General features: G+C 38.7%; 2 protein-coding genes across 7 annotated transcripts; both read left to right on the top strand.

The window, feature by feature from the left end:
* Window positions 1–5762: 5762 nt before the first annotated feature.
* On the top strand, window positions 5763–8585 carry pex13 (peroxisomal biogenesis factor 13). Its single transcript, XM_047603987.1, has 4 exons — window positions 5763–5933; window positions 6444–7165; window positions 7382–7504; window positions 7665–8585. The coding sequence occupies exons 1-4, from the start codon at window positions 5860–5862 to the stop codon at window positions 8030–8032; spliced, it is 1287 nt and encodes a 428-aa protein (XP_047459943.1). The 5' UTR covers window positions 5763–5859; the 3' UTR covers window positions 8033–8585.
* A 343-nt stretch (window positions 8586–8928) lies between these two features.
* Window positions 8929–22884, top strand: sanbr (SANT and BTB domain regulator of CSR). Of its 6 annotated transcripts, none has more exons than XM_047602240.1 (23): window positions 8929–9395; window positions 9489–9536; window positions 9936–9980; window positions 10622–10776; window positions 10908–11082; window positions 11745–11838; window positions 11955–12193; window positions 12386–12444; window positions 12761–12921; window positions 14070–14156; window positions 14240–14350; window positions 14421–14544; window positions 14639–14791; window positions 16825–16976; window positions 17067–17163; window positions 17253–17285; window positions 17380–17479; window positions 19645–19730; window positions 20057–20085; window positions 21957–22030; window positions 22118–22209; window positions 22301–22383; window positions 22477–22884. In XM_047602240.1, the coding sequence occupies exons 3-23, from the start codon at window positions 9977–9979 to the stop codon at window positions 22511–22513; spliced, it is 2145 nt and encodes a 714-aa protein (XP_047458196.1). In that variant the 5' UTR covers window positions 8929–9395; window positions 9489–9536; window positions 9936–9976; the 3' UTR covers window positions 22514–22884. The 6 variants fall into 6 exon arrangements, with proteins under 6 accessions (XP_047458196.1, XP_047458197.1, XP_047458199.1 ...); XM_047602241.1 differs by having other exon boundaries at window positions 9464–9536; XM_047602243.1 differs by lacking the exon at window positions 9936–9980 and having other exon boundaries at window positions 9464–9536.
* Window positions 22885–24545: the final 1661 nt, after the last annotated feature.

The raw sequence follows: 24545 nt of genomic DNA, 5'->3' as shown, positions 1-24545 counted from the left end.
AACAATGGCCACATATAGAGCCCGTGCTTCTCTTTTTCCAGTCGAGACTTCTCTGTGAAACGCGGAGAACGGTGATTACTTCCACTCTCTGATCCTACAATTTGCAAACTTCCTGCAGCACATTTTAATTATAGGTATTGCGCCGTATGTGTTGCTAGAAGCTCCTCGTGCAAGACCTAACTCATGTTTCAGAAGAGGGAAAATCCCACACAAAGCTCTGACTGCGAATGTTTGACCAGTAACAGAGTGAGGCTGTGTAGTGTAGTGTAGTGTAGTGTAGTGGATTTCAACAAATACAGCCTCGTTTTTTTTTTTTTGTTTGTTTGTTTTTACAGATTTTATTAAGTTAGCCGCCATTTCTATTTTTAAATATGCTCACTCGTAAAGGAGAAGTGAGAGAACCAGCGTGGTAAATAGCACACTGCAGAGTAGTGCTTTGGCTTTTTGATTTCAGAAAGAAAACCATCATCCTGTGCAAATACATAACTCTCCAAAAAAAACATGATAAAAACTTTAAAAAGTAGCTTCTGTGTCAGATCCATGTTGTAGCTTCATGTGCACCATAAACTTATATACAGTCTTATGGTCTATCTGCACCATAATTAAACCTCTAAAATGCACTTCATGCCCAATTAGGCAGGTTTGAACTTTTTCATTTAACATATGATAAGCATCAAATGTCTTCATAGTAGTTAAATGTAAGTGGCTGCTTGCAGTTTGTTGCTGGATGATTACTGTGACTTTGACTTTTGATTTTTTTTATGCTGCCATAAGCATCTGGGTGGTTAAAGTACTGAACGAAATATGGATCGAATGTTTTGGTTGGTTTTGCTTAACAGTGTTTCTGCTGGAAACCATCTGGCAACACTGCAGATGATGCAGCTCTGATACATTAGATAAATCTGCCTTGAAACTGGCCTTAGCCTTAAGCTAAGCTAACGACAGGATTAGCTCATGTAAGGCTGCTTGAAATTGAATTGCACAAAAAACAACAAAAAACTTTATTTGATTTAATCTTAATGTAATGAACTTAAAAAGGGTCTTATAACTGGCATTAGCCTTGGCTAAAGCTAAGCTAAGGCTAAGGGTAGAATTAGTCCATGTAGGGCTGCTTGTACTTAAATTGAAAAAGAAAAACAACACATACACAAGTTGAGGACAACTAGCCTATTATAGTATATATTAGCCTACTACAGCCCTATTTGATTCATCTTAATGTAATTAACCTAAAAATTGTCTTAGTACTAGTATTAGCTGTGGTTAAAGCTAAAGCAAAGCTAAGTTAAGCTAAAGTTGAGGACAGAATTAGCTACTTGAACTTAAACTGAAAAAAAAGTAACCTCACATAAACAAGTTCAGCTTAAGACTAACTAGCCTAGCTTAACCCTAAAAGAAAATCTTAAAACTGGTATTAGCCTTGGTTACAGTTAAAGCAAAGCTAAGACAAGCTAAGGGCAGAATTATGCAATGTAGGGCCACTTGAACTTAAATTGGAAAAGAATTACGAGTTATGTTTAAGGCCAGCTAGCCTAGCTTAATCCTGTATTTGATTTCATCTTAATGTAATTAATTTAAAAAGTCTTACAACTGGCATTGGCTAAAACAAAGCTAAGCTAAGGGCGGAAATAGTCCATGTAGGGCTGCTCGTACTTAAACTGAAAAAGAACAAGACATAAACGAGGTTTAAGACTAACCACCGTAAGTTAACCCTCCGTTTGATTTCATCCTAATGTTATCATCTTAAACAGATATTAAAACTTGCATTAGCCTTAGCTAAAGCTAAAGCTAAAGCTAAGGCTACGGGCAGAATTAGTCCACGTGAGGCTGCTTGAACTTAAGTTGAAAAAGAAAGACAACACATGAACAAGTTATGTTATTAAGGAATTATCTTGGCTAAAGCTAAAGCTAAAGTTAAGCTAAGGGCTGAAATAGCACATGTAAGAATAATAATAAAAGAATAATAAGTAACAACACATAAACAAGGCTATTTCATTTGATTTCATCTTAATCTAATTAACCTAAAAAGGCTAAAGCTAAAGCTAAAGCTACGGGCAGAATTAGTCCATGTAGGGCAACTTGAACTTTTGAAACACACATAAACAAATTCTGTTTAAGGCCGACTAGTCCAGTTTAACTCCCTGTTTGATTTCATCTTAATGTAATTATCCTGAAAGCTGATCTTAAAACTGCTGAAGGTAACTTATGTCCCTTTTAAACTTCTCCCCTCTCATTTTCTCAGCTTCTGCCTTTTTACTGTACATAGCAACATAGCCTGTCAACACTGTCTCCATCACAACTGTCTTTTTCCTTTTCCTTTTTTTATTTTTTTATTTACTGATTTTCTTTTGTCTGAGCGGCTTCACGCTGAGTCAACACACTGGGGTTCACACGCACAAGTGTCAAACACCCACAAAGGATTAACTGATTTCTATATGTTCCGCCGATATTCTTTCATTTTGTGTCTCGATGGTTCCACTTTTTTTTAGAGAAGAAGCGACAATATTGCAATTTACTTTTGGCTTTGTCTGAGGTTACTGTTGTTTGAGCGAGTTTCAGTTTAAGTAATAATTAGACATTTAGGGAACTGTTCAATTTTTATTTTTTTTTTTAATGCTAAACTAGAGGCTGGTCTCATGTTTAACAGACAGATGTAATATTCTCACTGTCTGGCTTTTTTTTTCTGTTTACGTAAATCATTTTTTTTTTCTTGTTTTCAGCCGCTTCTTTTTCAGAATGAACTTTAAGACACAATAAAAAAAAAAAGAAAAAAAAAAAGACATTGCCTATAAATAGATGTTTAGTCCGATCGGCTTCACACTGAGTCACACAAGTGTTAAATGCACACACACACACAAGTCGAATTGGCTTCTGTATGTTCCACAAATATTTTCGCCTCTTGACAGTTCCAGTTTTTTGCCGTTAAACGACGACAGAAGGGAGAAGAAGAAAGTACCCACATCACTTTCAGCCCGGTGCAGCGTGCAGGCCGCCAAAAACACAGCAGAAACACTGGAAGTTCAGGGCGAGTGAAGGAATGCCACACTGTGAGGGAAGTCGTAGCGGCTTCTGGGTCGTGGCATACGTTCTCTGGAACAGAAACAGATAAAGATCACGGGGGGGGGGGGAAGCGTAGGGATTGTTGCAGAAACACAGGAATATACAGGGTAAGTTTGTGGCCGGCCCGGCAAATTTTGCGGGGCAAATGGGTCCGGGCAGCTTAAAAATATCTGACCTTTTGACAAATGTCTGGCTCTCCCAGAATCCCAAACTCTGACAGAGCACATACGTCAAGAAAAATAGAACAAAAGTAAAACATAATATATAAAATGCGACACTAGTGCATGAATGTATGAGGAGGGGACAGTCTTAGTTTAGGTTGATCTACTTTTGGCTCATTCTTCAGTTTAGAAATTAAGGTAACAATGCTTTCTTTGTTTAGTTCTTATTTATTTATATTAGCTTATTAGCATATGTTTAACAGGCAGATGTCATATTATCTTCTCTAGATTCCATTGCGATAGTGTTTACTAGCCTCCTCCTTCTTCTTATGCAAATGTCTGTCTCTCTCTTTTTTCTTTTTTTTTTCCATTTTGTCTCCCTCAGTAGAAGAGAAGTGTCAACTTTATGGTCTGGTCTGACAGACAGAGATGATGCTGTGGGCGCAGTAATGTGGTCGACATAAAGTGATTTTCTATTACAAATCCTTTCTATTTCTTTTTTTGTGTGTGTGTGTCCCTGCAGATTTGTTTAAAACCACCTTTTGTTTTCAGACATTATGGTTAATAAACTTAATTACTCCATAATGTTTTATTTTTCTCCGTTGCACGTTCATTTGGGATGAACTGAAAAACCGAAAACCCGGCGGCATGTTTACGTGCCCCCAAATCACACGTAGACGTCATGTTCTGCGTTTCCACCTATTTTGGAACATTTAATAACTCGAGCGTTTCTATGTCAAACCTGTTGATGTCTTAAATGTGGAGACCTTTCTCTGTTTTTCTGACCCCTTTTTTACAAAAAGGTCACAGCTGCGAAACAACAAAGCCCTAAATACCAGGACCATCATCAGCTCTCATCAGCACAGGGATCCTGACATCACCACAAACAACAGCTTTTACCTCACACACCTACACTCTGGCGACACTCAGGCGCCTTCTGTCGTCCTAACCCCCCTCCCACCACCACCACCACCACCTTTTAGAGAATCTAAAGTGACAGCTCGGCCCCCAAACTCCCACGGCAACACTTGACATCACAGGACTCCCTCCTGAAACCGCACCGTACACCTCTGCACTAATGCCGCCAGCAAGCTTTCCTCACGCTCGCAAGAAGCGTAGTCACAGGTCGCCCCCTCGCCTCGCACAACCCTACTACGACACGAAGTGACGTTTCTGAGAGCTGGCGATTGCTCAAAGAGGCGGGACTCCTTTTTGTCGTAAGCACCGGGGGGGTTTAGCGTTCCCTCTCAGTGGCAAGGTCTCCACCTACTGACAGTAGACTGAGAGACTGAAATGATTCAACTATTGTAAGAGAGGTGTTGCCTCATAGAATAATTGGATCCTTTACAGACTGATAAAGGAAATAACCGTAAAGGAAATGGTGCCAAGTCATCTAAACACTTTCCAGTTCTATTTAATATCACATTTTCCTTTTATTTTGTATTTTTTTTTTGTAGTTTTGCTCTTACGTCTTGTGCAACTTATGCAGCTTCACCACAACATGTCAGCGGCCTGTGTCAATCCTGCACATGACGAACAAACCTCAGCGCACTGTGTATCTGAGTCTGTCCACATGAGTAAATAAAAAACCACATCACAGCGTAAGTTTGCAAGTTTTTTTGTTCAGATTTTTGTTTGTCAGAGTGACTGGATTTCAGTTAAGTTAAGATACTCTCTGGGCTTTGTTTTTTTAACCACAAGGCGGGGAAATTCCCTTTTCACCTGTAATATTAGAGGCTGGAAATGTTGCGTCAAGGTGAGCGGGTGGTATGATGAGTTACAGCGTCCTCTGCTGGAGAGACGTGAAACATGCATTAAAAGCCCCGTTGAAGGTAAAATACAAAATACTTGGTTGTTAATGAAGTTTTGGGGGATGATTCGTGTTGTGATAAATAATTGACTTTTCCCCAGCTCCTCAGCTCAGGCCCAAGATCAACTGCTTTTGTTTAATCTTTAATTTAATTAGTATTATATGTAGGTCAATGAATAAAATAATGAACGAGAATTAATTGTTGTGCTTTAACACATTGTAAATGAATATCACAGCCCTTTAGGGGCTATCGGAAATATCCTCTGTGACGCTGTCAATATTTGTCAGATGGTGACACATTCATGAGTAAACCCAATATTGTTACAGCAATTTTAGTCCCTGTGTGATTATGTGCTCATATGGACGATGCGTGAATTACAATGTCTGAGGAAGAATGATTACAAAAACAAGCAGTATGTATTTTATATATATTTTATATAGTGTCATACTCATATACTGTCTTTAAACCGATTTATTATAGGTGGCGGTATACATTTTATATTACTACATGTCTTTATATCCATATTTATTATTATTTTTTTTATTATTTCTATCTATCTATCTATCTATCTATCTATCTATCTATCTATCTATCTATCTATCTATCTATCTATCTATCTATCTATCTATCTATCTATCTATCTATCTATCTATCTATCTATCTATCACCAGTTGGTGGCGGTAATGTCCCTTTAAACTCGTTTTGTCAACCAAACAACCAAAGAAGAAGAAGAATTCCCGGAAGTGGACTGGAACAGAGCAGTAGCTGTCCGGGGAGGGCTACGCAATATTTTTTTTTTTGCTTTGTTGACTTGGGCCAGAATTTTTGCGATGGATTCACAGCCTCCACCAAAGCCGTGGGAGAGGCGGATTCCGGGCGCTATGGGTCCACCCATGACTTACAGGTAAACGGGCCGTAGCTTGGACTTTGCAGTCGTTGCTGGCGAATGCTAATGCTAATGCTAATGCTAAAGTTGTTTCACAATCGACAATCGAGCAGTTTCTAGAAACTTTGACACGGGGTTTAGAAATAATTACCAGTAAATAAGTCGCATATACATTTGTTTAGGGGAAAAAAATACGTAACCGCGAGTATTTAAAGTAAATTGTCCGAGCTGGACAAATTGCTAACCAACAAGGCCCTGTCAAATGTCTTCTTCTGGTGTACACAAAGTGTTTCTCATTTTCTTTAATAAAGGAAAGGAGAAAGAAATCACATTTTTATTTGTTTCCCTAAAGTATTTTTTCCCTTTATCTCCGATTGCTGGTAAAGGAAACATTAGCTTACTTCAGTTTAATGCACGTGTAATAGGGTCATATGTGTATCATTGTTATAACTACACAACATCTATTGTGCTAAATGTAAAAGTATAAAACAGCACAAATTATTCTAATCCTGTATCTGAACCAAACAGATCTACAGACTTTGGCCTGGCTGCAGGCCCCTCCTCTTCTGCTGGCCCTCCTGTGATGACCAGGATGGCTCCCCCGGTACCCCCTCGTCCCGTCCAGCAGTCTTACCGTCCCACAGCCTACAGCTCCTACAACTCCTTCTCCTCGTCCTACAGCCCGTACGGGACCTCCATGTACGGTGGCTACAGCCCCTACAGCTATGGTGGCGGAGGCTTCGGCATGGGAGGGTACAGCCGCTTCCCTCGCAACGACGAAGTTGCCCCGAGTCGGTTTGTGCAGCAGGCGGAGGAGAGCAGCCGCGGTGCCTTCCAGTCCATCGAGAGCATCGTCCAGGCCTTCTCTTCGGTTAGCATGATGCTGGACGCCACCTTTTCGGCCGTGTATAACAGTTTCCGCGCCGTGCTGGATGTAGCCAATCACCTGACGCGGCTGCGTGCTCACCTCACCCGAGTTTTGTCGGCTTTCGCTCTGGTGCGCACGCTGCGTTACATATACCGACGGCTGCTGAGGCTTCTAGGGCGTAGGTCGGACGCCGAGGTTGAGGACTTGTGGGCTGACAGTTCGAGTGATGCCCTGGCTGCAGGTTCCTCCAGAGGCCTTGGAGCGGGGATGGAGGAGCAGACTGTTAAGTCCTGGCCAATATTTCTGTTTTTTGCTGTAGTCTTGGGTGGACCTTACTTAATCTGGAAACTGCTGAGCTCCAGCCCTAGCGCTGAAGAAAGCGGTGAGACATTTAACATGTGGTACCTCCAGATGTTATTTTAACTGAATCATCTATGCACAAGCCAACCAGCTTGTTGTTGCAACAAGCTATACATCAAACATAAATGAAAAGATATTCTGTTAGAGAAGTAACTCAGTGTTTTAGCTACTACTGATTCTGCCTGTCTTTTGCTGTCATCTGCAATACGTGAAAATCTCCTGCATGTTTGTTGCTTAGCTACTGACTGGGCCAGCGGGGAGGACGACCACGTGGTGGCCAGGGCAGAGTACGACTTCTCGGCTGCTTCTGAGGAGGAGATTTCTCTGCGTGCCGGAGACATGCTCAACCTCGCGCCTAAAGGTGAGCGCTGTTTAGTTGTATAATATTTGGTCCTCACACAAAAATGGCTGAACATGTCGCCACCAAAACAGCTGGTTCAATAAACTGTTAATATGCTTGAAATCATGTGCCACTGTAGCAAGAAACATCAATGTTTTATTCTTCTTCTCCTTGTGTTTAGAGCAACAGCCCAGGGTGCGTGGCTGGCTGCTGGGCAGCGTCGACGGTGAGACCACAGGACTCGTCCCAGCCAACTACGTGAAGATCCTCGGCAAGAGAAGAGGCCGCAAGCACGCGGAGGCGGAAAGGCTCGCTCAGGCCCAGCAAGGGAACATGCCAGCCTCTGAAACGGCCTCGGCTGCACATCAAATATCGGTTCCAGACCCAAGCTTTACCCCGGGCCTCACTGCAGAGTCCACCTCAGCTTCCTCGGAGGAGCTGCTGGAGTCGGCGTTCAGAGAAACACCCGCTTCCTTCAGCCTGAGGACGTCCAGCTCCAGCTTACCTCCCAGTACTCTGATAAACATCCCAGAGAAGACCGACCTGTGATGTTTGTGCATGTGTAACTTTTTCTTGTGCTCTGATGTTTAGCTCTGGAGCTTGACCAGTATTTAGCTGATGGTAGATGTTTTTGGAAGGTACAAGCTACACCTTCTGATGATCTAACAGGTAAAAAAAAAATGGTTTCCACACACAGGTTCTCTGGTGCACTGTTATGTTTGTAGCTCAAATGATAACATTATCTTTACATTTCTGTAGTCGGGAGTTTGTACAGGAAAGTCTGTGTGCTCTCTAATAATGTTTTATGATAACGAGGTGCACTGGTACATCATCTTTGTACTGACAGTGAAAGGACAAAGCCAATGTGAGTTGTTTGATAATGTAATCATGGTTAGCCTCGTGTGTTTGCCTTTGGCCCTCACCTGGTCGCTGCTTGGTCTGTCTTCTGTTTGGTCTTCTCTCTGTGACGCTAATGGATTTGTTTTCATCCGCAATGAAAATGGGGCTAATTTTGCACAATGTCAACAGGTTGATAGCCACATAAAGTAATTTTGTAAATATTTAATAGAATTATTTTGAAATTAAAAATATAAAAAAATCATTTCGACCCAATTGTGTTTTATTGTATATTTATTGAGTCAGATTTTGTCGGAATTATTATTATTTTTATTATTATTATTATTATTGTTATTATTATTATTATGTTCGCTAGGATTTCACTTAGCATCAACTTAAACCGTGTTTAAGATGCTTAAAATATATTTTTTTATTTTTTAAAAAGATTCAAGTTAAAAAACCGTTTACGGGCGTGACGCCGCTGTCTCCAAGCAACAGGACGCGTAACCTGCTGCAGTGCGACAACGCGCTGACGCCACCGTCAATATTTGTCGAAATTATTTTATTTCTAATATTTTTTTTTTTTCTTTTGTACGTAGTGTGACCTGTCGGTAGCATTTTCCGTGCACATACTGGCTTAATAATATTCAAACGTCTATGCTAAGTAGCTACTTACGCGGCTAGCCGGAATGCTAGGTGAACGATGCTAATGTTGCCTTCCATGACTATCGGAAATAAATGTCACCGAGTAGCTACTGCACCAAAATGACTAAATTTAGATTATCGCTGTGTATGCCTTATATTTTAACCTAACGTCCCTTTTTATAAAAGTACTTGCCTTATTTTTATTTAAAGCGCAGCACCTGAATCGATACTATTCGGCATAATAACGCATTATAACGCATGGAGCTTGTATTTTGGAATATACGGGGAGTACATGAAGGCAGCAGATCCTGTCCCGTCCAAGTTAGCTACCATTAGCGCATCAGCATCATTCGCGCACAGCGATCTAAAACTTTACCTGCTTAATTTACTGTACGAGACGACCTTGGAGAACACCTCTCACACCAGATAAGTATGTACCGTCCCTGTTGTTTGTGCTGATATGTTCCGCAAAGAGCCTGTTGTTTTATTTTGACCCAGGAACATGTGTGTGTTGATGCTGCAGGAGGACGGAGGGACTCGGCCTGCGGTAGCATCACTGCTGCACCTCACAGTGCGTCGTTTATTTCATTTATTTTTTATTATTATTTATTTGCTGTATATTGTAAATGTGCATCATATGCATGCATCAGCAAATGTCTACATAATGCACAAATCCTCGACCTCATCTTCTGCTGCTAGCAGCCACATCCTAGAGCAAAGCTCCTCTGATCCTCCAGGATGCTGTGACCTTTCATGTATTTGGTGGTAGAGAATTAATTTGTGCTGTGCATCCATTTGGCACCACTCTTTGTAATGCATGTGGAAATTGTGTGAATTATTGTTTAAGTCGATGTATGAAAATTTTTTATTGTCACATACAGTAAAACAATATAGAATGCAATATAAAAAAATATAAAAACACAAGGGACAAGAAAAATATGCATCTTGAAATAAATATGTTGTGTTGCAGGATCTCCTGATAACCCTGGTCCTGTAAATGTCCTGTAGTTGATGGGTAGGCTCCTCCAGAAATTAATTGTGCAGTTATTTTGTTTTTATCACCGTTGTCCTGAGCAGCAAATATGTCTAAACTTCAATGAAAACTGACAAAAGTTATTGCAAAAAAGGGTTTTACGTATTATTTTAGCCATCATCTAGGATCTGTGTACTTATGGGGGAGTGGTAAGAGCTTTGGGATCGAAGGGTCACAGGTTTATAATAATAATAAATCTTTATTTGATTGAAATCAACATTAAAAAGTGCTTCACAAAAACATAAAAAATCTGCATTTTAAGCTAAGAAAAGAAAAATAATAAAACAATAGAGTTATACAAAAATTGCTAAAAACTAAAAATCTAAATTAAAACTGTGTGAACAAAAGGGGCAAATAGAGTTGTTTCCCCATATGGGGTAAGTAAAGGATTAGTAGTTTATTATTATTAATTTTATGTCTCATTTCATTTGTTTGTCTAAGCAGTTAAATTTTAACACAAAGAAAAGGATCAAATCCTCTCAGTTAGAAAGTTGAGATCAGATTTTAAAATTCGTTGCATGAAAAGAAAAAAAAATACACTAGAAACTAGTTGAAAGTTAATTTTTTCTATGAATTCAGTTCGAATTTAAGTTCTGCTTCTTTTTCCCCCGTCGTCTCTGCAGAGATGAGTCGCTTCTGTTCGGACAACAACAACTTCCCCTATGACAACAACAACGTTCTGGTTCTGGACATGGTGCTGGGATCCCTGTGGGGGGTGCCACAGCCCATAAACTGGGACAGCGTATCCAAGCTGGTACCAGGCTTCACTCCCAAGGAGGTAACTGGAACGCCGGGTAACTATGAGCGTCTGTCTCGTCCGGCCCCGTCTGTCCCACCCCCTGGTTTTAGCGTCGTCAGGCCTGAACTGGCGATAGGAAATAATTTTGATTCCCGGTGCGATTCTTACAGTGCGCCCGTCGATTTGAGGAGCTGAAGAGCACGGGGGGGTTTCCTCATGTGGACCACCAGTGTAACGCCCTGACGGGGGGAAGCAGCTCCCCCTCGGACGGCCTGTCCACGCTGCTGGAGGCCGGGGAGGTGGAGGAGAGAGGAATCAGCCAGAGCAGCAGCGGCAAAGTCACAGGTCAGTTAGTGCCACTGTCAGAACGCACAGGTAAAACCTGCAAAGCATGACTGGAAATACAAGAGATCAGCCACAACATTATGACCAGGATCTTTATGTGCATGGCGCTTTCAAATCAACATTAAAAAGTGCTTCACAAAAACATCTACATTTGAAGTTAAGAAAAGGATGAGGAGGATGATGCCCAGCAACCTCCCTGATGTTGTGTAACTCTCCCTTGTGACTCCGCAGGGGATTGGAAATGGGCCTTGTGAGGGTCTCCTTTTGTGTCTGGTAACACAATGTTGTTAGTGGGGGGGCCTTTGAGGGAGGGGCCTCCGTGAATCATCCCACAGATACTTGATCAGTTTAGGATTTATCTTTTTTAGTTGTTCCTTTTTTTGTGCGTCTGTGTCAGGCTGCATCCTGCTGGGTGTCATAGTTCTGGGGTGGGAGCTGGTGGTGGGGTCTGGTCTGATCCAGGTGGGGGCTACATGTCTAAGTAAAGTCCACACAAATGAATGAATGCCAGGTCCTAAAAGTTTCCCATCAGAACACTGAATTGTCACAAGATGCTCGATGTTATTCACGTCTCCCGTCAGCGGTCATAATGTTGTGGCTGATCGGTGTGTGTCGCTATAATAACCATAGTGAACTTTATGTTTTTCCACTGGTGTCCGCAGGCAAGTCGATGCCCTCACGAAGGGGCGCTGCTGCAGAGAAGAAGGAGAAAAGAGCCTCAACAGAGGAGGAGGACAAACCCCAGAAGCCTCGAGAGTGAGTTTCTATAATTAACGTTTTCGTCTCTTATCGAACTGCGTGAAATGTGTGAGAAAGAAAACTTTTTTTTTTAAACCCGTGGATGTTGTCCTGTCCTGTCCTGTCCCGTCCAGTCCCAACATGGTCATCCACGTGTGCGACGAGACCAAGAACCTGAAGCAGGACTTCACGTGTCCCAGGGACCTTCTGGTGAAGGAGATGCGTTACTTTGCCGAGTATTTGTCCGTGGACGCCCAGAGGTGGGAGGAGGTGGACATCTCGGTCCACTGCGACGTCCAGATCTTCGACTGGCTCATGAACTACGTGAGGAGGAACTCGGCCGGAGAGGGGAACAAGGACAAGCCCCGGCTCGGTAATAAATGAACCTAAAAACAATACACGGATCTCACATTGTTACACAATGGTAATGGCCCGAGCTGCCTCTTACTCCACCTGTTTGTGTGAATCCGTGGATGGTGCTTGATTTATCGTGTGTTTTTTTGTGGGTCACTGGCCGCGTGTTGTGCGTTGTTTTGTTGGTCATGTGGTGTTTGTTCGGTTACAGAGCCCAGCAATGTGATCTCAATCCTGATCTCCTCCGAGTTCTTGAAGATGGATACGTTAGTAAGTGTTGTGATATGTGACGCTGGGTGTGGTGTCGTGTTCAGGTCTTTTGTTTTGTTTTTTGACTGAAGGAAAAGTTAAATGTGAATTTGGTCACGATTCTCATATGAAAAAACAAAAGGCCTGTTCATCGAGCTTTGTGACGTCGGTGCTGCATGAGTGTAGAGTTTAGCTGTTCTGTAGAAACTGTGCAGTAAAATTTTCTTGTGTAGAATTGCTAGCGCTGGTAAATTAGATTAGAGTCTATGTAGGATGATTTAAAATATAAAAATCTGCCTTCCCTCTGAGTGACCCCCCCCCCCGTGTCCGTGCTCAGGTGGAGGAGTGCATCCAGTACTGCCACAAACACATGAGCGCCATCGTCGCCACGCCCTGCAACATGAACTGCATCAACAGCAACCTGGCCACGAGGATCGCCGAGCTGTTCAACCACAACGAGGCCGACGACATCAGGGACAAGAAAGACAAGTTCAAGAGGTGAGGAGACGCCGCCTCCAGCTGTTAATGGGTGTAAAAGAAAAGTCCAGAGTCCTGGGAACCTGAGTTATTCCAGTTCCAGTTACAGGAGTCGAAAAACAAGATGGCCGCCTCCATGAACGCTCTCGTCTTGTCCAAATATAACTTGGTGCAAACTTGTTTTTTTTTTGAGTGCAATGACATTAAAAAAATTTAATTAACTATTATTATTATTATTACTATAATGTTAAACTAAATTTAGGCTGATTAAGTTACACAAATTGTAAATCGAACAGATAAATTGAACTAGAATTATTTACACTGATGAAATCTACAAGATCACATGAGGTGGAAATTTATAAAAAATATTCAAAAGTTTTAATTGTTTAATTTAAATGTAGATAAAAATACACTATTAGTCACAGTTTGCCAGTTTTACCAGGCTGTTGTTTTTAGCACGACATGTGAGTGTAGCTCCCGTATAACACATGAAAAACTTAAATTACACTATAACAGGGTTTCAAGGTATTTATGTGGAAAAATACTGTCTGTACGACTGATTTAATGCAACAAAAACTAATCAGAAGTGCTAATAAATGGAATATTACAGGAGCTTCTAATTACTGGTAACTCAACCCTAGAGCGTTTTAATGTGTGTGTCTCTGCTAAGAGTGGGAAGGTCCTCACGATACGATACGTATCACGATACTCGAGTCACGATACGATACATTACTGTGACATTATGATGTTGAGTTATATTGCAATATTCTACATAGTTGAGCTGGGAAATAAATGCAGCTTTTAAATGCAAATTGAGTCAAAAAAACAATATTAATTCGAAAGATCAATTTTCAATCTGTTGCACTTGTGCAGAAAAGTGGATCAAGTTTCTTGCCACTTAAATGTCAAAACAACTTATTAGTTCTTCCTTCCATTTGAAGTGTCTACAAATGTCATTCACAGTCGACCCAAAACATGAGTTTTTCTTTTAAAATTGATATTAAGAAACACTCAAAATCGATGTTGTATCGCAATATATTGCCATATCAATATTTTGTCCCACCCCTAGTCATTGCTAGGATCAGCTTCATGCAGTGAGATAGGAGGCGTCCTTACATCTCCTGCAGTACGTTTTGTCTACAGTATCATTCCTTCTGTTCCCTTTAAAGCAAACTGTTCCAGAAGAAAATCGAGCGTCTCTTCGATCCCAACTACCAGAGCAGAGATTCCCCGGGAAACGCCTCGTCTCTCTACAGGTGAGAACGAGCTCCTCGGTTTCGTGAGTCTGTAAGAAGTCGGTGTGTTTTCATCTCCGCTTTGTTTTCCCGTCCCGTCCCAGATGTGCTCTGTGCCTTAAGCTTCTGACCAAAGACACGGAGAGGAAGATTTCCTGTGTCCCGGGGAAAATCAACGTGGATGCGAGGGGAGAAATCATCTACACACACACGAGGTATTTACACGCCGCTGATTCCTGATCTCCTGCTGGGTTTAGTTCTTCATGCTTGTGTGTTTGTTTGCAGACAGAAGAGCTGGGACGTGCATGAATACATCACATCCCTGTATGAGGAGCTCAAGTCCTGGGTCCTGGTTTACTGGAGGATCTGGGGCGCCATCAACTACCTCACCTGCTCCAGGTGTCAACAGGTCAGAGTGTGTGTGTGTGTGTGTAAAAAAAAAAAAGCTATGACGGGATTAGGGCTTGATTTTATTAATGTGATGTGCGTGTGTGTGTGTGCAGGTGTTTGTTTGTTCCGAGCTGACTCACTGCAGGTACCACCCGGACAGCGTGTTCTACCCGGGCATGGCTGCAGAGAAAGGCTGGCACGGCGCAGGGATATATCCCTGCTGCAGCCAGAGGGTCCTCCGCTTCGACCCCACCGGGATTCCCAAGGTACGGACACAAACACAACCTTAAACCAACTTTTTATGCAAAAATATGCATTATGAGGACTTGCTTTTTAGATTTAAGCTCCTGTCTTGGATCTGTGGTTTATATTGTAACCTGAAGCTTTATTGAGGGTGGTATGATAAGAAATATATATCACAGTATTTTTTTTTTCATGCATAATCACAACATATTGCACTCATTGAAAGAGGAATTAATGCAGTACATTTATTTTATTTATTCATATATAAACATATTTAATGTGATGTCAATAGTAGCGAGACCGGCTACCGTAATACTTGTAGTCTGTGTGCAACGTTTTTTTCTCGTTCATAAAAAGCTAAAATTGGGGACATTTTCAGGGGACAGTTATAGCTGGGGGACAAGTCGTCCAAAACAGGGACTGTCCCCAGAAATCTGGGACGTCTGGTCACCTTAAAAAAAATAAAAAATAACAACCGACGCACATGTTAGTCTAGAATCGCTACATTGAAAATGGTTCGGTCTGAAACAGTGTCTCACGGCGCTTTGTTCCGTACGCGAAAGAAAAATACCGGTATTCGTTATGAACCTGTGTTATAAACACTCTAGTAGGAGGTTTAGACCTACACAGACTCACAGGTGTCAAACATACAGCCTGTGGACCAACAGCGGTCCACCACAGGGTCAGATCTGGCCCATGAATTTGGAGCATGAATTTGCAAAGAGCGAAAACTACACTGTAATTAGATTGTAATCCGTCAATGAAAATAACTGCTGTCCCTGATTTGTCCACTGTTTTATTCAGAGATTTTACTGGACAGAACACAACACCATCTACGCTCCATTAGTTTTATGCAAAATAAAAGCGATATTTCTTAAAGCGTGTTTTGTGAATGAGCTGTAACTCTCGTAAAGTGTCGTCTCACTTATCCCTGAATCCTCTTAAATTCTCGTCACGCGCGAAATTTCTGCAAAAGCTTCAGTCGCCATGGTTGAAAGTGAAGGAGGAAATAGAATTTACTCTTTACAATTTACTGAATATTATAAGAAAGTGAACCATAATGACACTGGCTGTAAAAAGCAGCGTCTCAGCTTTCAGAATCTCTTTGAATTTTTCCAGTTTCTCAAATTGTGACATAATCACAGATTATCACAAAGCACATTTATTCATTCCTTTAAGGGTTAAATTCACAGACACGCTTATTATTTAAAGTCAGACTGTGACTGGTCCTAAATGTTTCTCCGTCCTCGTCGTTCTCGAGTGGTCGGACAAGCTCAGGGACTCGTCTCCAGCTCCAACGGGACCCGCTCACTTCCTGTCACCATTGTTTGAAGGACACAAAGAAACTCTGCACAGACACAGATTATCTGCCGTCCAGCGCTTTAGTGGCGTCAGTGGAGAGTGAAACGGACACATCAACACTTAATTTAACTCTGAAATATTATTTTATCTCCTAATTTATCATCTGTATATTTCCTCTAGTATAAATCATGTTATTGTTAGTTTACTAACATTTAACCCAATGCATCTGTATATGTTCACAGCACCTCAGTCAGTCATCGTGTATGTTTTGCTCATTCACCTGTAAATATGGTCTCACCTGTTCGTAGGTTCCCACCTGTTAATATCGTCCTTATGCTATAAAAACAACCTGTATCATACATCTTATATAAATATACACTGTTCATGCTACATGCACTTACTGCTCATTTAACACCTGGTGCAGAAACTGTACGGAAAAATGTGCAAACGTTGAGATTTAAAAAGGAGGATAAAATATATATATATATACGTATATATAAGGGATATAACAGAAAGACATGACAGTAAGTAGCTGGTGCAACTCCTGAGCTGAACTGTGCAAAAAGGATGGAATGAAAATATATAATATACAGTATAAATAAAGGCATTTCTTCCTTTTTAAAGTGTGTATACTGAACATGACAGATGAATCTTCAAGACTTCTCTAAATCAGACCGTATTTTTGTCTTAACGATGGTCAGGACAGGTTAATTAACTCTCAGACTTAAAGCTTTAAATCTGCCTTTGCGTTCAGGGCTGTAAGATGCGCGACCACATAGTGAACGTCCCGGACGAGGACGAGGAGCAGGACTGTGACGAGGCGGCGTCGGCTCAGACCCGAGTCCTCAACGACCTGCTGCTGCACAGAGACGCCGTGTGTTTGTCCAACACGGCGTCCGCAGAGAGGTGAGACGGAGCGTGTGTTGTGTTATTTCTCTGTGTTTTTGTGTTTATAACATATATATATATGTGTGTGTGTGTGTGTGTGAACTACAGCGCTGAGGAGAGTCCGTCCGGGGCAGAGAAGGTTCAGGACTGCGACGTCCTCCTGGAGCCGACTCTGCTGGGACATCTGAGAGGAGACGGCAGCGCTGTAAGACACTTTGACTCACGTGATCGTCGTCCCTTTCCCCCCTTTTTTTCCGCTTCTTACTTCATCTGCTTTTGTCTTTTTTTAACCAGTTTTCCCTCTTGAAAAACTGGAGTCTTCAACTGGTAGGAGCTTCCCCCCGTGTCCTCGTCACATTTACGTCACTGTCGTGTCCAGAGTCAAAGAAAACTCTAAACGCTTTGACGTCTGCTCTTCCAGAGGCAGCAGTCGCTCCTGTCGGAGGACGAGGAGTACACCACGGGGTCGGAGGTCACGGAGGACGAGGTCGGAGACGAGGAGGAGCTGTCCAAGAAACAAGGTGGAGATGAATCGTGTTGATCATTATAAATGAGAGTCATGAAGTTCATTCATCAGAGAAATAGAGGTTCATGTTTTTAACTTTATTTTATTAGACTGAGGAGCTGAGTAGCACCCAAACATTCAGCATCTTTACATAAAGAACATGCTTCTAGGTTTAATATCACATAAGATGCTGTTATTTTACAAATTTTCTACCTTAATTATACTTGAAGTCCTTCAACATTAATAATGACACAGCAGCCTCCTCTTGTTTCAGTGCAAACTTTATCAAAATGTTTACATTTATTCAACAACCTGAAATTTCTTAAGAGAAATACGTGCTAAAAAAATCTAAATTTAGAATAATTAATAAAATAAATCCAACAAATCCAGTAAAAAATAAAATTATTAAGTAAAATGCAAATGAGAATCTCAGTGAGGTAAAAATAAATAAATAAATACTACAAACTAAAAAATCCAAAATAATGAGGGAAAATAAAAATCAAGAAAAAAAATTAAAGAAAAAATCTGATTAAATTATTTAATTTGAGTTAAGGAGCCCAGTAACATAATAACTTAATAAATGTATGTTATAAAATTATGAGATAAATAAATATATATGTATGACGTAAAAAATATAGTAATTATTTTGAAATGTTAAGATAAAATAAAAATTTGGAAATTAAAAAAAAACTTCTAAGTCAAGAATCAAACAAAAATAAAATATTAACAAATATAGTAAAATAAAAAAATAAATAAATGAAAATTAAGTAAAACGCAAATTAAAGTAGAAAATTTAAATTATTAAGTAAAAAAATCTCAGTGAGGTAACAATAAATAAATAAATAAATAAATACTACAAAGTCAGACATCCCATAAAATATTTAATTTCAGTTAAGGAGGCGAGTAACATAAAAACATAATAACCTAGAAATAATGACAAATTTTCCCCTTGTTTTAGTGCAAATATAATAATAATGTTTACATGTGATGAACAACCTGAAATTTCTTAACAGAAATAAATGCTATTCTGGCCGATTGCTGCTGTTTTAGTTCTGTTTATCTGTGTCGTGTTCGAAGTACGAAGTAAAAAAAAACATTAAAAATATGTAAAAACAACATAAATAGTGAATTAATCAGTTTGAATTGTTGAGGTAAAATAAAAATTGTTAAATAAAAAAATCTAAATCAAAAACAAAAGAAAAAAAAAACTTATAAATTCTGTAATTTGATTTAAAGATGCCACTCCTGCTCTAAAGTATAAATTTTATGAGATAAAAGTTCCTGTGAGAGTTTTTCTGTAGCATAAACCTTCGACCACAGTGACGCGTCTGGATCCTCAGCATGAATGTGGCACCTGTTCCTCTTTGTTTGAGTGGAAATAACAACGAGACCCAGAACTAAACAGTAGATGGCGCCAATTTCACTTAATCTTCTTTAACAATAATTCACATTGTTCATAAAATGTTCTATTAAAGTAAAGTTAACGAAGTGTAAAGTTATTTATAGGCTGTCATATTATTGTTTTGGCCCCTGAACTAGAACAAGTTCGACATGATTTTACCATTTCTACCTGTTAAACGTGTCTTTTTAGTGGTTTGAACATGTGAATATGAATAAAACTTCTTGAACTCTGTTCAAATATTTGCCTCCAGTTTCTGCCTGTGACTCTGGAGACGTGTAAATAAATAAAGAAAAAGTCGAGTCTCCTGCAGCGAAACTAAATGTGACGTACGAGAGGTTTGACTTCAAACAGGCTCAAACCAGTTACGCTTGTTAAATAAACAGACTCAGGTTGAAAAGCATAAATGAAAAGCGTTAATCGACTCCTCTGTTGTTAAATGTCTGGTGAAAATAATAAATCGTGCTCCGTGTCCGATCACATCCTCGTAGTAAAGGTCACCAACGTCATTCGACTTTTCCAGCTCCGGCGCGGAGACATTTGTGAATCGCGGCAGCGATAATGAAACGTGGGGATAATAATAGCTCGTCACCACTGTTCCACTCTCACCTCATCTATTTTTAAGCGTTTCATCACGGCTGACTTCCCCACTTCCCAGGTTTTTTTTATTTTTTTAATTTTTTTTTTAGGGTGAAGCAGTTCCTCCTCTCGGCCTGCGGGGGGCGTCAGACGCCTCCTTTCACCTCTTTAATCCTGCTCCTTGTGTTTTTTTCTGCTTCCAGCTGCTAAAAAGGCCAAGAAGGCCCACAGACCTCTGAAGAAACAAATGTCCTCCCCAAACTTCCAACGCAAAGAAAAACCAGAGAAAGTGAGTCGTCGATTTCATCAATATCCACTTATATCTGCTGCACAACACTTGTTCTGTGGTTCATCTTTGAGTTCCTGAACTGTTTTTGCTGCCATCAAGGAGTGTCATTATTATGGGGTGGGGGTGTCTGGTCTGGTCTGGTCTAGGTGGGGGCTACATGTATAAGTAACATCCACATGAATAAATACCAGGTCCTGAAGTTTCCCAGCAGAAAACTGAGTTGTCACAAGATGTTATTTACTTCCCCTGTCAGTGGTCATAATGTTATGGCTGATTGATGTAGTTGGTTGATCTGTTTTCTCTGAATTTGTTTTTCTTTCCCTCAGTCACAGACCAGAGACAACACACCGTTCATGTGAGTTCTATCTATCTATCTATCTATCTATCTATCTATCTATCTATCTATCTATCTATCTATCTATCTATCTATCTATCTATCTATCTATCTAAATAAAAATAAAATGAGATATATATAAGCTACTAAAACAGAAAACGAGTGTAAGATAGTTACAACAATAAAACACAATAAAATGAAAAATAAATAAAAACAAAAATAAATATGATAATATAGCTTTTACAAAAAGAAAATAGTTACAAAATAAAATAAAATAAAATGAAATAAAAATAAAACAAAGAAAATTTAAATAAATTAAAAACAAAAATAAAATATGAAAATATGTTTCATATTACACAAAAGAAAACTAGTGTAACATAGTTAAAATGTAACAAAAATTAAAAAAAAATAAAATAAAAAATAAAACAAATATAAAATATGATCATATAAGCTACTAGAAAAAGAAAACTTGTGTAACATAGTAACAAAAATAAAATAAAATAAAAGGAAATAAAAATAAAACAAAAGAAAATTAAAATAAATTAAAACAACAATAAAATATGAAAATATAATCTACTAAAAAGAAGAAAACTAGTGTCACATAGTTACAAAAATAAAACAAAATAAAAAAATAAAACAAAAAAATAAAATAAGGAAATATAATCTACTAGAAAAAAGAAAATCTGTGCAAGATAGTTACAAAAATAAAATAATAATGAGATAAATAAAATATGGGAGTATAATATATATTTATTACTTTCTCCTGGGTTTTTATCAGTGACGTCATCAGAGACTCTTTTCTTTTCCCACTCAGTCGTGGCACCTGAAGAACGAATCCTCCAGATCTTGATTTATAGCGTGAAACACAGAACGAGGCTTTAATGAAATAAGCTGCTGTTTCCAGTCCTGACGTCTGCTCAGTTTCAGGCGGGATTAACAGACGTGACGCTGAGTTTATACAAGAATATACAGAAGGTTTGCCCACAACTAAACACTGACCACATGTCAAGAAGAGAAGTTCAATGTGAAGGAGGAATAAGTTAAACCTCATCAATCTTCTTTTTACAGGCACCTGACAGAGAAAAAAGGAAAATAAGTGTGAGTCTGTATTTTAACTTTATTGATCCACACTGAAATGTGTAGTAAGTAAAATAAATTCATATAAGCCACTAGTGAAAAGAAAACTAGCATAAGATAAAACAACATAAAATAAAAATGATGAAATAAAAAATTTAAAAAAAGTAAATAATAAAATTAAAAAATAAAATGTGATAATAAAAGCCACTAGTAAAGAGAAAAAAAATTACAAAAATTAAAAAAAATAAAATAAAATAAAAATAATGGAATAAAAATAAAATATGATAATATAAGTTAGTAGAGAGTTATAAACTAAACTAAAATAAAAAATAATAATGAAATAAATAAAATATGGATGTATAAACCACTAGTAAAAAGAAAAACTTGTGCAAGATAGTTGAAAAAATAAAACAAAATAAAAAAAATAAAAAAATAATGAAATAAAAACAACAATAAAATATGATGATATAAGATGATATAATAATAAATATAATAATAATAAAATAAAATCCGTTCAAGAGTTACAAATAAAACATAAAATAAAACAAAATAAAAAAAATAATGGAATAAAAACAACAATAAAATATGATGATATAAGCTACTTGAAAAATAATTAAAAAAAATAAAACCCATTCAAGAGTTATAAATAAAACATAAAATAAAATAAAATAAAAATAATGAAATAAATAAAATATGGATGTATAAACCACTAGTAAAAAGAAAACTAGTGTAAGATAGTTACAAAAATAAAATAAATACATCAAATAAATAACATAATCTAAAACATTTACGTTGTGTTTGTGTGTTTGTTGCAGAGTGAGCGTCCAGAAAAGTAAGTGGGACAGTTCTCGGTCCATGCGCTACAACCAGGACGCACAGAGAGAAGAAGGTAAAGACTAAAAACGTTTTATTTTTCATTGATATTTTTGATGTTTTTATTATTTATTTATTTTTTTATTTATTTATTTGCCACCAGACCAGCGCCGCATGGTGGAGATCGTGGGCTACCTGACTAAGATGAGGTTCGGGGAACAGGACCAGCAGAATAAATCCAAGGACACTAAGGAGGTGAAGCTCATTCTGACCTGACGTCTGGTTGTTGCAGCTGCTGCCGGATGTTTGATTGTTTTTCCTCGTTCTCTTGTTCCCTCTGTAACAGCCTGCAGGAGGAATCTACTCCAGACTGGAGTCACAGTTTAAGAGCGTCTCCCAAACCAGGCAGAGTTCAGAGAAGACGCCCAGGTACGTTCGACCCCACGTACGCTCCTCTAATTATCACATCTAATTATCAACAAAACGTTTTCTCCTTTTTCTGCTTTTTCTGTGTCTCTGCAGATCTAAGATACGTTACGCTCAGATACGAACCACATAAACACCTGGACCTGGACAACAGGAAGAGTTCAAGAAGAAGAAGAGACGATGCTTTCGTCTCACTGAGCATGGCCGCCACTTATAACCCAGCATCCTCACCCTCCTCACCCTCCTCGCCCTCCTCGCCCTCCTCGCCCTCCCCTCCCTCCCCTCTCTGCTTAACTCCAGTGACTCTGTGACGATCGCTGTCGGCTGCATCCTCCTGTCTCTCAACACGCTGCTTGTTTGTGCAGCTGTGGCCAAAATAACAAACAAAAGGAAAAACCTGGGTGGACTCTGGATCCAGCTCTTAGGAAACGATCGCAGTATTTCTTCAAGGACTGAGATTAGTAAAGAGACAGCATGAGAAATGTCCACTTCTGCCAGTAAAAAGCAAAAAAATAATGACTATAATTCAAACAATCGAAATAAATCTAAATCTATAATATCGTCAAAATTATGAGGTTGAAAAAAATATATAAGTTAAAAAAAAAAATATCAAAATAGTGAAATAATCAGTTAAAGTAAAATAAAACTTGTGAGATAAAAAAAACAAAATCAAGAATTAAACAAAAATAAAATCTGAAAAATTTGTTAAAAAAATCAAAATTATTAAGTAAAATTCAAAATGAGGTAGAAAACTTAAAATGATTAAGTAAAAAAAATCTGAGTGAGGTAAAAAAAAATATATTAAAAATCTAAATAATGAGGTAAGATCAGCTAAATCAAGAATTAAAGAAAAAAATCTAATAAATTTGGTAAAAAAAAACTCATTAGATAAAAATTGTTAAATAAATATAAAACTTAAGTAAAACTTATGAAAAAAATAAAATAATAAATAAAACAAAATAAAATATATGAAAAAATCTCATAAATAAACATTTCAACATTTCATAAAAAATAAAAATTACATTAAATCTCAATATGTAAAAAAAATATAAATATTACAGAAAAAATATAAATAATGAGAGAGAAAAATAAAAATTGACAACGACTTAATCACAAGGTAAAAAAATAATGAGGTAAATTGAGAATGAATGAATTAAATTATTAAATAAAATACTAAATTCAGTAGAAAAATTAAAATTATTAAGCAAAAAAAATCTCAATGAGGCAGAATAAATAAAATTTCAGGTTAAAACAATTTGAAGTGAAGTAAATTTGTCAATTGTAAAGTAAAACAAATCAAGAATGAATAAAAACACAATCTTAAAACACGAGGTTAATTTATTTCTCTTTTATTTTGTGTCACTGGCAGAAATGGCTCCTGTAGAAACGGTTGAGAGTAAAGTTCTGTTCAGTTCTGTTCTGTTCTGTCCGACTCTGGGACCAATAAAAACAAAACAAAAAAAAAATAAATAAAAGACTCTGAGCTGCGTTCAAGGACTTTTTATTTATTTGTCCACCGGGGGGCAGCAGATCCTCCGGAGGCAATTAGTGGACGCTCAGGGTCAACTTTGCCCCAGTTTGATGACAACAAAGTTGTGTGTGTGTGTGTGGAGCCGCCTGGTGATTTATTCGAGGATGAAGAGTGAAAAACACTAAAAGGAGAAAACGTTTAAAATGTCTCGGGTTCGTTTTTGGTCTGGAAACAACTGAAGGATCCATAAGAGGCTGGTATGTGATAACCTGCCTCTTCCTGTCAGACTTACTCACAGGGGTATTAATAACCTGCCCCCCTCCCTCACCGGTGCAGACACAGGGCTGAACCCAGCTGTTCCCTCTTCTCCTCGACAGCGGATGCCACGAATGGCTGACGGGGTCTGGATGTGGGTCAGGAGGGGAGGAAAGGGGGTCGAGTTACAGACGCGAGTCCTGCTCCCACGTTAAAGAGGTCGTCCAGTGTTAAATCAATTAGATAAATAAATAAATAACGTGCACGAGTAAAAAAAAAAAAAAAAAAAAAAAAAACGCCCGTGACACAACAAACCACAGATCTGACAACTTTAAATTAAATAAAAAAAAAAGTTGCATCAGAGGGCGACGGGTCTCAGCTTTCAGCCGTCCAGCGTCATTGTAACCTTCGGTGTAATACCAGCGCGTTAACGGGGGAT

Source organism: Mugil cephalus, chromosome 13 (genome assembly GCF_022458985.1).
Source record: "Mugil cephalus isolate CIBA_MC_2020 chromosome 13, CIBA_Mcephalus_1.1, whole genome shotgun sequence".
NCBI classification, from domain to species: Eukaryota; Metazoa; Chordata; class Actinopteri; order Mugiliformes; family Mugilidae; genus Mugil; species Mugil cephalus.
The sequence above is the reverse complement of the archived record's forward strand: the minus strand, read 5'-3'. Positions and strand labels throughout refer to the sequence as shown.

What these genes read in the sequence shown, in the direction of transcription:
- pex13 (XM_047603987.1), top strand. Translation starts at nt 5,860, where the DNA reads ATGGATTCACAGCCTCCACCAAAGCCGTGGGAGAGGCGGATTCCGGGC. An exon ending in GGTCCACCCATGACTTACAG is followed by an intron (nt 5,934 to 6,443) that starts GTAAACGGGCCG and finishes TGAACCAAACAG; the next exon opens with ATCTACAGACTTTGGCCTGG. An exon ending in GCTCAACCTCGCGCCTAAAG is followed by an intron (nt 7,505 to 7,664) that starts GTGAGCGCTGTT and finishes CCTTGTGTTTAG; the next exon opens with AGCAACAGCCCAGGGTGCGT.
- sanbr (XM_047602240.1), top strand. An exon ending in AACGCCTCGTCTCTCTACAG is followed by an intron (nt 14,157 to 14,239) that starts GTGAGAACGAGC and finishes GTCCCGTCCCAG; the next exon opens with ATGTGCTCTGTGCCTTAAGC. An exon ending in GGAGCTGTCCAAGAAACAAG is followed by an intron (nt 17,480 to 19,644) that starts GTGGAGATGAAT and finishes TTCTGCTTCCAG; the next exon opens with CTGCTAAAAAGGCCAAGAAG.